At 53.2% G+C, this 14,628-nt stretch overlaps 2 protein-coding genes across 2 annotated transcripts; one reads left to right on the top strand and one right to left on the bottom strand.

Annotated features, from left to right (window-relative positions):
* Positions 1–401: 401 nt before the first annotated feature.
* On the bottom strand, positions 402–7,740 carry BSDC1 (BSD domain containing 1). The gene is made up of 11 exons (XM_061373681.1): positions 7,651–7,740; positions 7,450–7,510; positions 6,814–6,930; positions 5,628–5,798; positions 5,453–5,507; positions 5,034–5,149; positions 4,652–4,720; positions 4,410–4,491; positions 3,695–4,237; positions 2,594–2,697; positions 402–2,212 (listed from the first exon to the last, which is right to left on the bottom strand). Exons 1-11 carry the CDS (start codon positions 7,659–7,661, stop codon positions 2,180–2,182), a joined length of 1,362 nt encoding a protein of 453 aa, XP_061229665.1. The 5' UTR covers positions 7,662–7,740; the 3' UTR covers positions 402–2,179.
* Positions 7,741–7,891: 151 nt separating this feature from the next.
* On the top strand, positions 7,892–13,550 carry ZBTB8B (zinc finger and BTB domain containing 8B). Its single transcript, XM_061373675.1, has 3 exons — positions 7,892–8,908; positions 11,383–11,561; positions 12,659–13,550. Exons 1-3 carry the CDS (start codon positions 7,957–7,959, stop codon positions 12,974–12,976), a joined length of 1,449 nt encoding a protein of 482 aa, XP_061229659.1. The 5' UTR covers positions 7,892–7,956; the 3' UTR covers positions 12,977–13,550.
* Positions 13,551–14,628: the final 1,078 nt, after the last annotated feature.

Here is a 14,628-nt window from a genome sequence, read left to right as displayed (position 1 = left end):
CACCAGCAGCAGAAGGGAGTCTCGGTGCCCGCGCACCTCGGCATCTCCAAGGAGGGGCAGAACCTCCTCAGGATGCTCCTGGAACCGGCCATGGGGCTGAGGCTGTCCATTGAGGGGGTCCGCAGGCACCCCTAGACACCAACCCCTGATCTCCCCACATGGAAGCGTTTCTAATACTAACATCAGTTTGGAGGTCAGTGTCTGTCGTGTCTCCAGCCTCGCAGGTGACCGTGCCACTCGTGCTCAGGCATTGGATGGGTTCAATCCAACCTCTCTACAGGGTGGGAGGCAAGGGAGCTTTAAAGCAGTGACCCACAGACCCTCCCGGGGCAGCTGTACCTATCTCGTCCCCATCCCATTCCCATCCCGAAGGCAAAGGAAGCTCTCAGCACAGGCAGAGACTCTGTAGAATTCCTTTAATTGCTGTTAACTGCAAAAGGTTTGGAGAAAGTCATCGTTACAAAACTACCAGCTGTTAGAATTGCTCCTGGCTCTCACCCCAGCTACAAAAGGCTCAGGGAGAGGTGGGATACTTGAGAACAGAGAATATTGCACAGACAACCCAATGGTTAATTGGACTAAAGAAGAGCAAACCAGAAGGGACACAGAGAGCACGGCCCGCTCAGAGCCCTGCTGCTGGGCAGGGATGCAGCCACCACTCACATCAAACCCGGGGAGCAGAGGCCTGAGCCTGCACCCACTGCTGGCACCCACCCATGGCCAGTTTTCCTACTGCAGCTACATTTGGGGCCAGGCACCACAGGCACTGCCAGCCCATGTAGCTCAGCTCCAGCCCTCAAAGGGTCTGCAGGACAAATGTGCTCTCATCTAAGTGCCCAAAGGCACTGCTGCCACCGATTGGGCAGCTGCGCCTCAGAATCAATCCTAAAGGGGAGAAAAAAACCCCAAAACCAACCCCAAAACCCCAACTCTTCCAAGAGTACCTGGGTTAACGCTACCCTAAACCAGCAGGAAACCCACAGCTCCAAGCAAGCAGCCCTGGAAAGGGCAGAACGACAAAGGCAGCATGTATAAAACCACCCCCCAAAGGGCAGGGGCAGCAGCAAGGGCTCCATCTCTAGAGGATAACTGTGATTTAGCATCATCCACTGAGGAGCACCTCAGGACATGAGAAGGGAAGCACCCCAAAAAGAGAGGCTGTGGGTCAGAGAGAAGCATTGCAAGCGGTCACAGAGGGCTTGAGTGAAGGAGCCCGAGTGAGCACAGCAAAGCTTGAGACCCTGGTGGGACACGAAGGGAGCAGGAGGAGTGGACCTCAGCCCACAGGTACCACCATCCCTGAGGGCCAGGCTGGGGCTGTGCACCCCAAACTGGGCACCACAGGGAAGGGTTCTGCTCCCAGGGCAGCCCAAGTCGCTGCCTGCCCGAGGGGCTCCAGTTAAGAGCAAGCCACAAGTAGTTTGCTTGAGGGATCTAACTCGAAAGACACAAATGCCAGGAGAGGAAGGCAGTGCAGGGGGAAGCAGCAAGGCCTTGGCTCTTTGAGGAGCTGCTGCTCCTGCAGCAGGAAACCAGAGTTCCCATTAGAAAAAGCTTCCAAGACAAAAAGCCAGGCAGAAGCTGAGGGTTTGGAGGGGAGTTTGGCTCCTTCCAGCACGGCCCAGCTCCGGGGCAAAGCCACAAACCCACTGCCTGTCTTTGCAGCAGTGAGTGGCAGCAGAACAGGCTGAGCCTGCGGCACCTCCAGCCCTGCAGCACCCGTGCAGGGAATGGTCTCCAGGGCTGGTCTGGAGCAGCACAGAGCACGAGGGAGCAGGCCCAGCTTGCATCCAAGAGCCTTTGAGCTGCTGGGCTGCAGCTGACGTGCACACACCCACAAGCAAGCACCCTGCCAGGCACCCGAGCACCCGGGACCCCTCACTGCATCACATCTGCCCCTACCCGGGGCAGCCGGTTTGGCTTGGCCAGTCTCTAGGACCTACTGAGAAGATGGGCTCCCTAGCAGCTAAGTGGACAAGTGAACTCTTGCTTCCTCCTCCTCCTCATCCAGGTCTGAAGGGCTCACTGGAGTTGCCCACAGGATTTAGCAGGAATGAAACTCCTCCAGCCTGGAAATGCAATCCCCAGCACAGTCACACACAAAGGAACAGCCGGTCCGTCATTTAATTCACAGTCGATGGTGGAAATGAGCCTGTCACACACACTGGAAGCAGTTGCTTTATTCCCAGTCTTCCCACTCTTCATCTTCCAGCTGCAAACAAAAGAGCATCCCCCAGTGTTTGTAACTCAAAAGCCATCTATTAACAGCTCCTCCTGCCCAGGGTGCCTGAGTCAGCACAAGGCCTGACATATCCTCATGCTCCCACACCCTCTCCAGAGGGATTCTCTTGCTCTGCTTCCCTTAGGGAACCTGCACACTCATCCCTCTTTAAGCAGGCCCAGGCAGCCGCTCTCTGCTTCAGCTAACACCCATGACTGCCACAGCAGCATCCCAAGCTGAGCCTGTGTCCTCAGGGAGCACCTCACGTCTTCCAGAAGCTGCTCTATGCAGGCAACAGCTCATAGGCAGAGCAGCAGCAGTCACAGCTCTCTGGATGCAACCCTATGTGAGGGAGCACCTCCCTGGACTCACCTCCCCGGCCATTTCCACCTTCGAGAGTGCCAGCTGCACCTCTTCTTCACTCATGTCCAAATCAAAGTCCTTTTCCCAGTCCTCACTGATGTCAGTGCTGGAGCCTGGAACCACAAACATCACGATGGAGCTGTTAGAGCTGTGTGTGCTCTCCAGATGTTCTGGCCCAAGCACACAGGTACCCAAGCAGCCCCACACAGCCCTGGCATTCATTGAGGCTCAGATCTCCTGTAGCCTGGGAGGAGAGAAAGCCCAGGAGCAGGCTGTCAGCTCACCAAGAGAGATGGGGTGGACTGAGTTGTACTTGCCTCGCAGCAAAGGGCTGGTCCAGAACAACTGGGAGAGGTGAACAGTGAAATGGGTTCTCCTCTGCCCTGGGAGAACTGGGATGTGTCACGTTTCAGTCACACAGAAAATACATCAGATAAGGAATAACAAGGACTGTCCCAGTCCCCAGTAGAAAGAACAACCTCCTGAGGCAGAGGAGCAGCACGGACACTCCTCAAGGTGACACTCAGAGGGAAGGAACCACCACATTCCCTTCCCAGACCCCAGACTCAGCACCCAGGGACAAAAGCCCTGCTGTGTCCAGCCAACAGGCTTTGGATTTCTTGTCTAACTTCATTCTGCTCACTGTCCCAGCTCATGAACCTGGCCACCGTGCTGCATCCTGGCCTGCTTCCAGTGGCTTTGTAATCCTACAACCCATACAATCACTGCTCTGGGAGCCCTGCAGCAGGCTCTGCTGAAGGCAGCAGCCTCTGCAAGGAAAGGGGTGTGAATGATGTCAGCCAGAGGGTGGAAGAGCCTCCCCTGTCGTAGGGAGCTCGGGACAGAGCCAACTGTGGCACCAGCCCAGCCATCTGCCCGGAGCAGATTGTCACTATCTGATGGGACCAGCCCGACCCTGCCCAACAGCAGAAGGATTTCCTTCCACTTTAGTTCTGGCCATGAGGGAACTCTTTGGATCTACCCTTCCTGAGCAACTTTGGCAAAATCCCTTTCCTCCTCCCTATCATCATGAAAATCAGAGTCCTTTCCCCAAAAGCTGCCACCCCCAGCAGTAGGTTTCAGGCCCTGTGCTGGCCCCCACGTACACACCTTTCTTGCCATTGTTGGAGGGAGTGGATTTCCCACTATCCGAGTTCAGCTCGAAGACTCGTAGATCGGATGGTCCTTCCTCTTTCAGAGTCTCTGGCCTGGCCTGGGCTTTGCTCTCCACCCCTTTGAGCTCGGTAGCAGCCGGTTGCTCTGAGGATGCTGCTGATTCCCGGGTAGGTGCAGAACGACGAGCAGGGGCTGGGGGCTTTGGCAGGGAGCTCTGCTCTTCCGAGGTGGCCTCCACCAGCTCCTGGGAGAGGTCTCCGGCCCCAGCTGGTTCTACAGCTCCGGTCTGTAGCTGCGCAGCAGGCACAGAGGCAGGGTTTGCAATCTGAGTCACAAGGGAGACGCTCTCACTGCTCTCAGAGGGGCTCCCCTCTGCTGGGGCCGGCTCCGGAGGGAGGACGGCCCAGCTCTCCTCTGAGGGTCCCTTGTGAGCAGTGGGCTGCCTTCCCTCCGGGGCTGCAGGGGCACACTCTTTCTCTGCTGCTTCTGGCAATGTGACGTTTGCACAAGGCAGGGGTGACATCCCCAAGAACTCCTCTGTAGGAAGGCAGAAGAGAAGCGAGAGATGTTTCAGCAGGTGACACGCAGCGGGGTGGCTGCACTGGGGCTGGGAGATGAACGTGGGGGAGTGAGGAGGAGGAGCCACCACCCTCTCTAACTGCTGAGGTCTGCACCAGCCCTCCCGCAGACCCCCAACCACCCAACCCACCTTCATCCTCTTCCCAGCTCGGCTCCTCTCGCTGAATGCTCTGCTCCGCTCGCTGCTTCAGAGCCTCCCTCCGGGCTTCATCCTGCAGGGATTCAGTGTCAGCACCTCCCGTTCCAGCAGTGACAAGGGCACAGTCACAGCAGCCCGGATCCCTGCTCCTCCAGCAAAAGCATCTCTGGTCTGCATCAGAGAGCTCCTTGGCTGGAGCACCCACCCCTGGGGGACACCCACACCCCCCCAACCTGCTCCAGGCGATGCACTTTGTAGAAGTAGCGCTGCCAGAATTCCGAATGGGAAACAGCCGCAGGGACCTGGGAATGACACAAGAAACGGGATGAGTACCTTCAGAGGGAGGGCCGAGCTCCTCTCTCTTCCCCATCATTACAGCCACCCTTTAACCTGTGCAAGGCACCTGTGTTTTCAGGGACACAGGCTTGGGAGATGCTTTAACACACTGGAAGGCTACAGAGGGACTTCTGTTCTAGGCCTGTGACAAAGGAGAAAGGAAGAAGAACCTTAACCTCCACAGGCCACTTCAGTCTTTTCTACCACCAGCTCCAGCGCCCAGCAGCTCAGGGCTTCCCTGCACCATACCCCAAGCAAGAAGCCAGGCAGGGCCTGTACCATTTTGGTGTAGAGAGCCCGGATGGAAGGGCTGGTTGCCAGCAGCTCCGCGATCTCCCCTTTCTTCTCCTCCAGGTTAAACTGAGAGAGCCAGGCCTCAAGGAGCTCAGCAGGGCCTGCAAAGGGCAAGCACAGAGATATGAACCTTGGCATGGACAGGGCAGGAACAGCTGTGGGAAGTTTCACTGGGAAGATGCTACAGACCAGATTAGATGGGAGTGAGGAAGGGAAAAAGGAGGAGGGAGATGTGGGTCTCTGAGCCCGTTCACTGCCGTGGGTCCTGTGCCAGCAAGAGGCCATGCAGTGACCCAGCAAACTCTCAGTCTAAGCTAGTCCCCAGTGCAACAGACACATCTGCCCTCCATAAGCAGTGTTCCCTGTCCAGGCACTGAGAAAGGCTCTGAGCAGCCCTGTCATACCGTCGGGTTCGTTGCAGTAGGTGGCTGGGTCTGACTGGAGGCTGTAGAGGCGAGCCTGGAGGAGAAGAGGCACAGAGCAGAGCTGTCAGCAATGCTGGGGTGGTAGATGAGCCCCCTGAGGACAAGGGTTGGGACTCCACATCCCAGAGGGAAGCTCTGGGAATGGGGCACTCACCTTGGCACTGTCATAGGGCTCGGTGGTGCCCGAGGGGGTTGCCATCAATGTTATGACATCGCAGTCAATGGTCTTATCCGGTGAGGGAGCAAATGTGTTTGAGATGACACCCAGGAAGTCAGAGATCCCCTTCCTCACCTTTTCAGTTGCACCTGAGGAACCTTCTGTCCTCTTGAAAAGAAAAGGCAGCACAGGGTAAGTATACAGAATCACAGAATGGTTTGGGTTGGAAAGGGCCTTAAAATCATCCAGTTCCAACCCCTGCCATGAGCAGGGACACCTCACACTAAATCAGGTCACCCAAGGCCTTGAACACTGCCAGGGATGGGGCAGCCTCAGCTTCTCTGGGCACCCTGTGCCAGCGCCTCAGCAACCTCACAGGGAAGAGCTTCTGCCTTATCTCCAACCTGAACTTCCCCTGTTTCAGTCTGAACCCATCACCCCTTGTCTTGTCACTCCAGTCCCGGATGAAGAGCTCCTCTCCAGCACCCTTGTACCCCCTTCAGACACTGGAAGCTGCCCTGAGGTCTCCACGCAGCTTCTCTTGTCCAGGCTGAACAGCCCCAATGTTCTCAGCCTGACTCCATACAGGAGCTGCTCCAGCCCCCAACCATCCTCATAACAGTGCCTGCAGCAGCAGGACGAGCCTTGCTCTCCCCTGGGTAGTTTCCTTTAAAGGAGGAGGGTGTTCCTCCTGTCAAAAACTTGCTGACAAGGTGACCTGTGGCGAGGGCTGGGCTAAAAGGTCGGGGAAGGAGGGGGGCAGGCACGCTTTAAAACAGGTACGTGGGGAACCAAGCCTGGGTTTTGCAGCAAGGATCAGGCAGGCCTGGGGACTGGTTTGTCCCTGTGGCGGCTGGGCAGGGCTAACGGCAGCAGCCTGTGTGGAGGTCTGCTGCTGTGCTAGAGTGATGCTGCCACTATCCTACTTATATGGTGCACAGAGGAAGGGAAAGCACAGGGAACCTTCCTCCGCTCATCTCCAGATGTTCCTCACCACTACAGCAAGGAAATCCCACGCAGTGCTCAGCACCAAACCTGCACCAGGGAGAACATCTGAAACTTGAAGCTCATGGTTATATGGTGGGACTTACTCAGAGGACCTTGACCTTGGAGGTGGGTACATCCTATTGCCCCCCACTTTGCTTTCTGCAACAGGAATCCCAGCTCTTACACCCCTACTCACTGCCAGCTTGTCCTTGACCACGCTGGCTGTAGCAGCGATCGTGCAGGCTGTGTCATGCTGCACCACTTGAGTGAACTCAGCCAAGTCCCGCTTCATGAACTCCAAAGCTTCCGTGGACTGCAAGACAACAGATAGATTGTGTAATCCTTCTGTGCTCCAGCAAAGCCACAGTTGCTCTGGGAACACCAGTCATGTCACACAGATTGAAGTGCCTTTAGCCCAACACGTGCAATGGGTAAGACTGCAATAACCTGAATAACAACAGGAACCTGCATGTCCAACACATGATGGAGGAGGATTAAATTAAGAATGCAAAAAGACACGTTAGGAAGAGCTTTGTTGCGAGTTTTGCATATAATTAACATAAGCACTGCTGTCACAGGCAGGAAATCACAGAATCCCAGCCTGCTTTGGGTTGGGAGGAACCTTAAAGCTCCTCCAGCTCCAAGTCCTGCCACGGGCAGGGACCCCTTCCACTGGAGCAGCTTGCTCCAAGCCCCTGTGTCCAACCTGGCCTTGAGCACTGCCAGGGATGGGGCATCGCAAAGCAGCACCGCGAGCACCTGCCCGAGCTCCGCACCCGCAGAGCCCCCGCGGCTCCCCCGCCCCGGTGCAGGGGGTCCCGCCGCCTCCTACCTTCTCCTTGACGGCCTGGTAGCTCTGCTGCAGCCAGCTCCGCCACCAGCCCGCGTCCTCCCTGCGGGGGACACGCGTGTGAGGCAGAGCCCGGGCCGCACACCCAGACCCCGGCCCAGCCCCGCTCCAGACCCCCCCCCCGGTAGCCCCGTTCCGTCCCCTCCCGACCCGGGCCGATCCCGGTACCGGCGCCGCTCTCACCCTTCCGCCATCTTGGCGGCGTGACGTCACCAATATTTACCGACCCCTCACCCCTCAGTGGGCCGCGGCTCTCGTGACGTCACTTCCGTTTCCTGCTGCTCCTCCGCGGAGGGCGGCCCCGGTACGGCGGCCGGGCGGGAGCGGCGGTGAGCGGGGACTGGGAGCGGGGTCTCTGCGGTGGTGGCTGTGGCTGGGGGGAGGTAGCGCGGCCCCTGAGGCCCGCAGTGGTTCTGGGTCCCGGAGTCCTCCTCCTTCCCCTTCCTCCACTGACGGTGCGTTCCCGTTGTCCCCGCAGCGGCGGGAGCCATGGAGATGCAGTCGTACTACGCGAAGCTGCTGGGGGAGCTGAACGAGCAGCGCAAGAGGGACTTCTTCTGCGACTGCAGCATTATCGTGGAGGGGAGGATCTTCAAAGCGCACAAGAACATCCTGTTCGCTAACAGCGGGTACTTCCGAGCGCTCCTCATCCACTACATCCAGGACAGCGGGAGGCACAGCACCGCCTCGCTGGACATTGTCACCTCCGAGGCCTTCTCCATCATCCTGGATTTCCTTTACTCCGGGAAGCTGGATCTCTGTGGGGAAAACGTTATCGAGGTGATGTCTGCAGCCAGCTACTTGCAGATGACCGACGTGGTCAACTTTTGCAAGACCTACATCCGTTCCTCGCTGGATATCTGCAGGAAAATAGAGCGGGAAGCGGCTTTCTATCAGGCTGATAGTGGGAGCACTGGGTCTGCCAGAGAGGGCACCTCATTCAGCTCCAAGAGCCAGTGCTCTGCCTCTGTGTCCTCCCTGCAGGAGAAGGAGGGGATTTCGGATTGCCAGCAGGACCCTCCCTGCGGCGAGTGCAGTGGTTGCCATCCCCTGGAGCTCGTGGTCCGGGACCCCGTCAGCAGCGACTCCCCAGACGATGTCAACTGTTCGCTGCCCAAAGGGGTGGAACCCAAAGTGGAGTTTGACTCGGATGAGGTGGAGGTCGAGGTGGAAGCGGGTGAGCGGCTGCCGCAGTATCCGACCCCACTGTCCCTGGAGCAGATGGAAGAGGGGCTGCACAGCGGGCAGGCCATGGACTTGGCCTGCAATAACTATCACATGAAACAATTCCTCGAGGCCCTGTTGCGCAACACCTCAGCTCAGAGAAAGGAGGACGTGGTCCATCACTTTGTCCGGGGCTTTGAGGGTAGGCCAGAGGATGCAGGGGTGGCAGTGAGCTCCATGATGGACATTCACAGCGACTGGTATGGTGAGGACACAGGTGAGAGGACTCAGGGGGTGCAGTCTGTAGGTTGGAGGAGGAAACCACCAAGTGTGCAACTTCCTTTGTTACTCTCGTTCTTGTGCAGGAATATATTGCTGAATATTATGCCATAGCAGAATAAACTATTGTTCTGGACTCCCAAAGAGCTGTACTCCTTTATTCAGTGCAGCACATGGCAGGTAAGTATTTCTGATGGCTCTTCCAGCCTCTCTGAGGCAGAGGCTGGAGTTCATTGGTGGTGGTAATGCTTTAATAAACGATCTCAGCTGGGACCTGGTTGAAAGGATTGTGAAAAAGACTCTTCCTCTTGTAGCATTAGTGCTATAAAGAGCGATCAGGAAGATGAGTTGAGCTGCCACAAGAGGGATCTGCTGCAGAACTGACAGAGCAGAAGTAGCTCATTCCACCGGAGCTCTTGCCAGCACATCAGCTGCTGGTGCTTTGAACTTCAAAAGGACAGGAATTGGTTTTATACAACACTGAGTGGTGCCCAGGAATTCTTTTCAGAGCACAGATAGCTTTAAGCTCTGTGGTATTGCAGAAAGACAAGACTTAATTTTCACCTCGAGAGGCAGATTGGTTTTTCAACTGGGCACCAGAGGTTCCACTGCCTCCCGAGCCCCATGCGATGGGATGGCTCACACTGGCAGGAATATCTCCCAGCAGCAGCGGCAGAGAGCTGGAGAAAAGGAAGATCAGGTCCAGATGAGTTTCTCCTAAAATGGATAATAAGGATTTGGGCATTTTAGTTGCTTACAAAGATGGAGGCAGCTCTGACAGGCACTGCAAGTGTCATCACTGGTCAGGATGTGACAGATGCAGGAGTGGGTTGGGCACCAGGCAGGAAACCTTTCCCCAAGTGTTCTACTCTTACATAGCAAGTACACTCACATCACTTCCAGCTCAAGTGTGCATGTGTGATCCTAAAGCAAGTACACCCAATATATTCTCTTAATGCTTTAAAAGAAGGAATCTGACAACAAGGCACTGAAGGACAAAGGTTGCCAGGACACAGCCCTGTCACCACATTGTGCCTCTGGGCGGGGATGTGTAGCAAGGCAAGAGCATCTCGCACACATAATTCAGTTACTTTTTTTCCTCTCTTTAAGTCTTCAGACCATTAATGACTCACTAAAAGGGTGGTGCTTCTAGAATTGGATAGAATCAGGTGGTGTGAGAGTGGAAATGGAGTGGTAGATGTGCTTTAAACAGGAGTGAGGAAGCCCTCAAATATGCCTTAGGTCTGTTTCTTTGCTAAAACCAAACATTGAGGATGTTTAGTGGGATAGGAGTATCTCTCCTCACCTTTCAGTGCTCCTTAGCATTTTCAGAAGACACCAGGAATGAGAAATACAAAGCTGAAGATTAGGTGAATACCAGTGACTTTCATGTGCCCACATCCATTCCTGGTTTCCTTCACCATGGAGGGAGGGGGAGCAGGCAACTTGGAAGAGTCTGGAGCAAGGCAGGAGTAGGAACTGGGTTTCTTGTTTGCTAAACACAGCTCTAACCACGCAGCAGGGATTAGCAACACCTTGTAAAGGTCCCAGATCAGATGAGGGGGGTTTCACTCACACAATACATTTAGACACTCCTTTTGGGGTTCTTTGAGGCTGGGTTGGACAAACCTCAGTACAAGGAATGTTCCACAGCCTGGTGTAACTGACACTGAGCTCAAGGCTCAATACAGGAACCCTTCCCTGGGTCAGCACCTGAAACAGGGAAAACGGATCTTGTAGCGTAACATCCCAGCCTTTATGCTGGAGGGGAAGCTCATGCCTGGGCTGCCGCTGCACAGCTCTGCAATACCAAGAGTTATGGAAAATGTGATCTTCGATTTTAATCCTCCTTTTTTGCCTGACTTCATAAATTACATATTACTTGTGTTCATAGAGTTTAATTTCAGGAGAAGGGAAATATCCTCAGCAAATGTATTGGAGCCCTTCATCGTGTTACTACCAGTAGAAAGGCTGAAGTGACTGGCAGTAGAAACAAGCATTCCTGTCTCCAGGTGGGCTCCCTACACCTCAATTTAGGCATTTCATAAAAGCACGTGGACATATTGTGCTACTACTACATGTAATTTGTGGGTTTAGGATTTAATGCTGCTTAATGCTAATGGTGTCTTAGGAAACGGGAGACTTTGACAGTGGAGATGGTGCAGAGACCCCACTGCACTAAAGGCAGATGTTTGGTACTTAATTAAATGGCTTCTTAAAAGCAAATGAACGCGTTGAGAGCCAACTCCCTCAGAGCAGCAGCTGTGTAAGTACAGGCAGGCTGAGCTTTCAGGGATGCCATCACCTGCAGCTGTGTTAATGTCTTCTGGAGCTGCACAACCTGCAGTAATCCCAGGTAAGGGAAATGCAGAGGGACAGGACAGTGTGGTTGTCTTATGTATGCAGTGGGGAGGACAAGGAGCTACCACTGGAAGTCTGCCTCACCTAATGCCATGTGTTTCTCCCCCAAAGGTGATGTGTTAGTGGTGCCAATCAAGCTTCACAAATGCCCGTTCTGCCCCTACACAGCAAAGCAGAAGGGAATCCTCAAGAGGCACATCCGCTCCCACACGGGTGAGCGGCCCTACCCCTGCGAGACCTGCGGGAAGCGCTTCACACGCCAGGAGCACCTCCGGAGCCACGCTTTAAGTGTAAGTTGGAAGGATTCTGTCTCTCCAAGAGCTTTGGCGAGTTCTTGGTGTTTCCTGATTTCCCAAAATGTGGTGTTCAAAGCGGTTGTTTCTGACGTGAGGATTAACTTGTCTAGGAATAAGTAATAATAGTAATAACGCGCAGTACAAGGTCCTGCCCCTGGTTCAGGGCAATCCCAGGCACAGCTACAGGTTGGTGGAGAAGTGATTCAGAGTTGCCTGAGGAGAAGGATTTGGGGGTGTTGATTGATTTGAAACTGAACATGACCCAGCTTCAGTGTGTGCTCACAGCCCAGAACCCAGCCATGTCCTGGGCTGCATCAAAAGGAGTGTGACCAGTAGGTCAAAGGAGGTGATCCTGCCCCTAAGCTCTGCTCTCATGAGACCTCACTTGCAGCACTGTGTGCAGTTCTGGTGTCCTCACATAAGAAGGACATGGAACTGTTGGAACAAGTCAAGAGGGGGCCATGAGGATGATCAAGGGCTGGAGCACCTCCTGTATGGAGCGAGGCTGAGAACACTGGGGTTGTTCAGCCTGGAGAAGGGAAGCTGCATGGAGACCTCAGAGTGGCTTTCAGTGTTTGAAGAGGGCTACAAGGATGCTGGAGAGGGGCTCTTCATCAGGGACTGTAGCAATAGGACAAGGGGTGATGGGTTCAGACTGAAACAGGGAAGTTCAGGTTGGAGATAAGAAGAGATTCTTCCCTGTGAGGGTGCTGAGGCACTGTCACAGGGTGCCCAAAGAAGTGGTAAATGCTCCATCCCTGGCAGTGTTCAGGAACAGGTTGGACAAAACCTTGGGTGCCATGGTCTAGTGTGAGGTGTCTCTGCCCATGGCAGAGGGTTGGAACTGATGATCTTAAGGTCCTTTCCAACCCCAACCATTCCGTGATTCTAAGTTTAAGCCACTTGAGTTTTTAGTACTTGTATTAGCTCCAAGTATGGGGCTACTTGGGGTTTGTCTAGTCCCAAGTATGATAGGATCACCTGCCCTTTAGCTGAAGCAGAGGGGTTTTTCTGGTGCAAAGCAGAACCCCAGAAGGAGCTAAAGGAGGCAGATGGCTTTTTTTACTTGAGTGTTTTCATTTTAACTTCAGGTGCATCGATCAAACAAGCCAATCATCTGCAAAGGCTGCAGGAGAACCTTCACGAGTAGCCTGTCGCAAGGGTTGCGGCGCTTCGGCTTGTGTGACAGCTGTACCTGTGTGACCACCACCCACGAGGACTCGATGCCCATCAACCTCAGCTTAATGGAGCAGTCATCAGAAGGCCAAGAGAAGGGTGATGCTGATAACGACTGGCCTATATATGTGGAGTCTGGAGAGGAAAACGATCCAGCCGATGATGAGGATGCTGATGGTGATGACAAGCAGGAGATCCACAGGAGCTTGTCAGACCGAGAAACACTTATGTAGCAGTGAGAGGAGAATGGGAGTGTTTGAAGTGTCTCTGTGACAGTGGTCGGTCTGTGACACAAAACTGAGTATTTGCCCAGTTAGTGAGACTGTGCTGTTTTTTATTATTCCATTTTTTAATAGAAAAGTGGGGAGAATTGGAATTTTTAATACTTTTCAGTGCTGTGCACCAGAAATCTGTGAAGAATCTGCTGTCTGGGGTTCATAGAAGTTGTACTTGAGCAATCTCCAGTGGTGTCTCTGCCTCCTGGTCTTGTTTTTATGGGTGGAACATCTCTGTGTGTTTTGATAACAGGTCTCTTCTAATAATGCTGTCATGGTCCTTAATCCCTGATGTGAAAGGGACCCCATCTTCTCTCTGAAGATCACATTAAAAGGAGTGTGTTTTTCACCCATCATCTTGGACCATTTCTAAGCTGTGATCCTTTTGTAGTAGGACAGTATTATCCTAATTGTAAAGGTTAAGGGTTTATTTAGAGTGGATTTGACCTGGAAACCAGGGCAGACACCCAGGAGTACAAAGCCATGCTGCTGCTGAGAGCACAGACAGTAGGAGTAAATATATTTCATCTGACCTTAACTTTGCAGGTATTTAAAAAAGCAGCTTCTCCTTCTCAATTGCTTTTAGTGCAGCTTCATCTCTCAAGAGCTCAGACTCCAGAGCTTCAGATGTGTGTCTGATGTTGTTTAGACATCCTATGTGAATTGTGGTGGTAGCAGATGAAGTAGCCACATTCACCACTGGTGTAGCTGAGGAGTAGTTAAATATAAATGTCTGAGCTGTGTGTATAAAAGAGCTCTGATGACCCTTTCTGAAGCTGTTGGGTAGGAAACCTCAGAGTTTTTTAGTAGTCTCTTTGTATACAGATCCTTTTCTTTCTCTTTTACTCTATTTTCTTTCAGTCTTTGATGATCCTTCTCATGGTTTACGTTATTGTGTGGATTTATCCAAGTATTTGTGTTGTTTTGTTGTTTTAAACAAAACCCTCTGGTGTAGACCTGCTTCTTTGCTGGGATAGATAAAGGCTGGTTTCCAAAGGTGAGATTTTTTTACCTTTTCAGTAGCAAACTGATAGAAGCTATCCAAGATCAAGCTGGGAGGCTTTAGAAGAAAACACTCCACCACCAAGAAGCCTGTTTGCTTACGGATAACCTCCTGTTTCCTAACGAAGAGGCAAAACTGAAATATACTGTGAAATAAGACTGTTAATGCTTCTTTACTGTGGTGTTGGTAAGTGTTTCCATGAAAAGGCAAGTTGTAGGAGTCTTTCTGGCTGGAGTAAGTGCTAGATCAGAAGCCTGTGGCTGACTAAGAGTGAGCAGTTCCTCCCACTTAACAAGGCAGTGAGTGCTTCCTCAGGTTTTAGGGTAAAGACTTTACACTTGCCACACGTTAGACAGAACCCAAAACCCGAAGAGCCCTCTGATTTTACTAGTTGGATTCTTTTTGCCCATCTTATGCTTTTATTTGACATACTAAAAAAGAACAATTCAGCTTCTCTGTCTGCTCCATCCTGCAGTGATGTTGTAATTTCCTCGGGGGCAGTGATTCTGGTCTCACAAATGCAGTTGAGAATTCATTGCCAGATGGGGTAGGGTGAGGAGAGAAGAAACAAGCTGCTTTTGAAACAGTCACTTTCCTGGTGATTCCT

The sequence above is a fragment of the Neopsephotus bourkii genome, unplaced genomic scaffold, assembly GCF_033783945.1.
Source record: "Neopsephotus bourkii isolate Nb327-2 ecotype Australia unplaced genomic scaffold, CSIRO-AGI_Nbou_v1 NB_1632, whole genome shotgun sequence".
NCBI lineage: Eukaryota > Metazoa > Chordata > Aves > Psittaciformes > Psittacidae > Neopsephotus > Neopsephotus bourkii.
Note: the sequence above shows the minus strand (reverse complement) of the source record. Positions and strands in the feature narration are given on the sequence as shown.

Excerpts from the sequence above, each read along its gene's own strand:
- BSDC1 (XM_061373681.1), bottom strand. Across the intron at positions 4,238-4,409 it reads GAGCTGGGAAGAGGATGAAG|AGGAGTTCTTGGGGATGTCA; the intron begins GTGGGTTGGGTG and ends GCCTTCCTACAG. Across the intron at positions 2,213-2,593 it reads AGGTGGAAATGGCCGGGGAG|CTGGAAGATGAAGAGTGGGA; the intron begins GTGAGTCCAGGG and ends TTTTGTTTGCAG.
- ZBTB8B (XM_061373675.1), top strand. The coding sequence starts at position 7,957 with ATGGAGATGCAGTCGTACTACGCGAAGCTGCTGGGGGAGCTGAACGAG. Across the intron at positions 8,909-11,382 it reads CTGGTATGGTGAGGACACAG|GTGATGTGTTAGTGGTGCCA; the intron begins GTGAGAGGACTC and ends TCTCCCCCAAAG. Across the intron at positions 11,562-12,658 it reads TCCGGAGCCACGCTTTAAGT|GTGCATCGATCAAACAAGCC; the intron begins GTAAGTTGGAAG and ends TTTTAACTTCAG.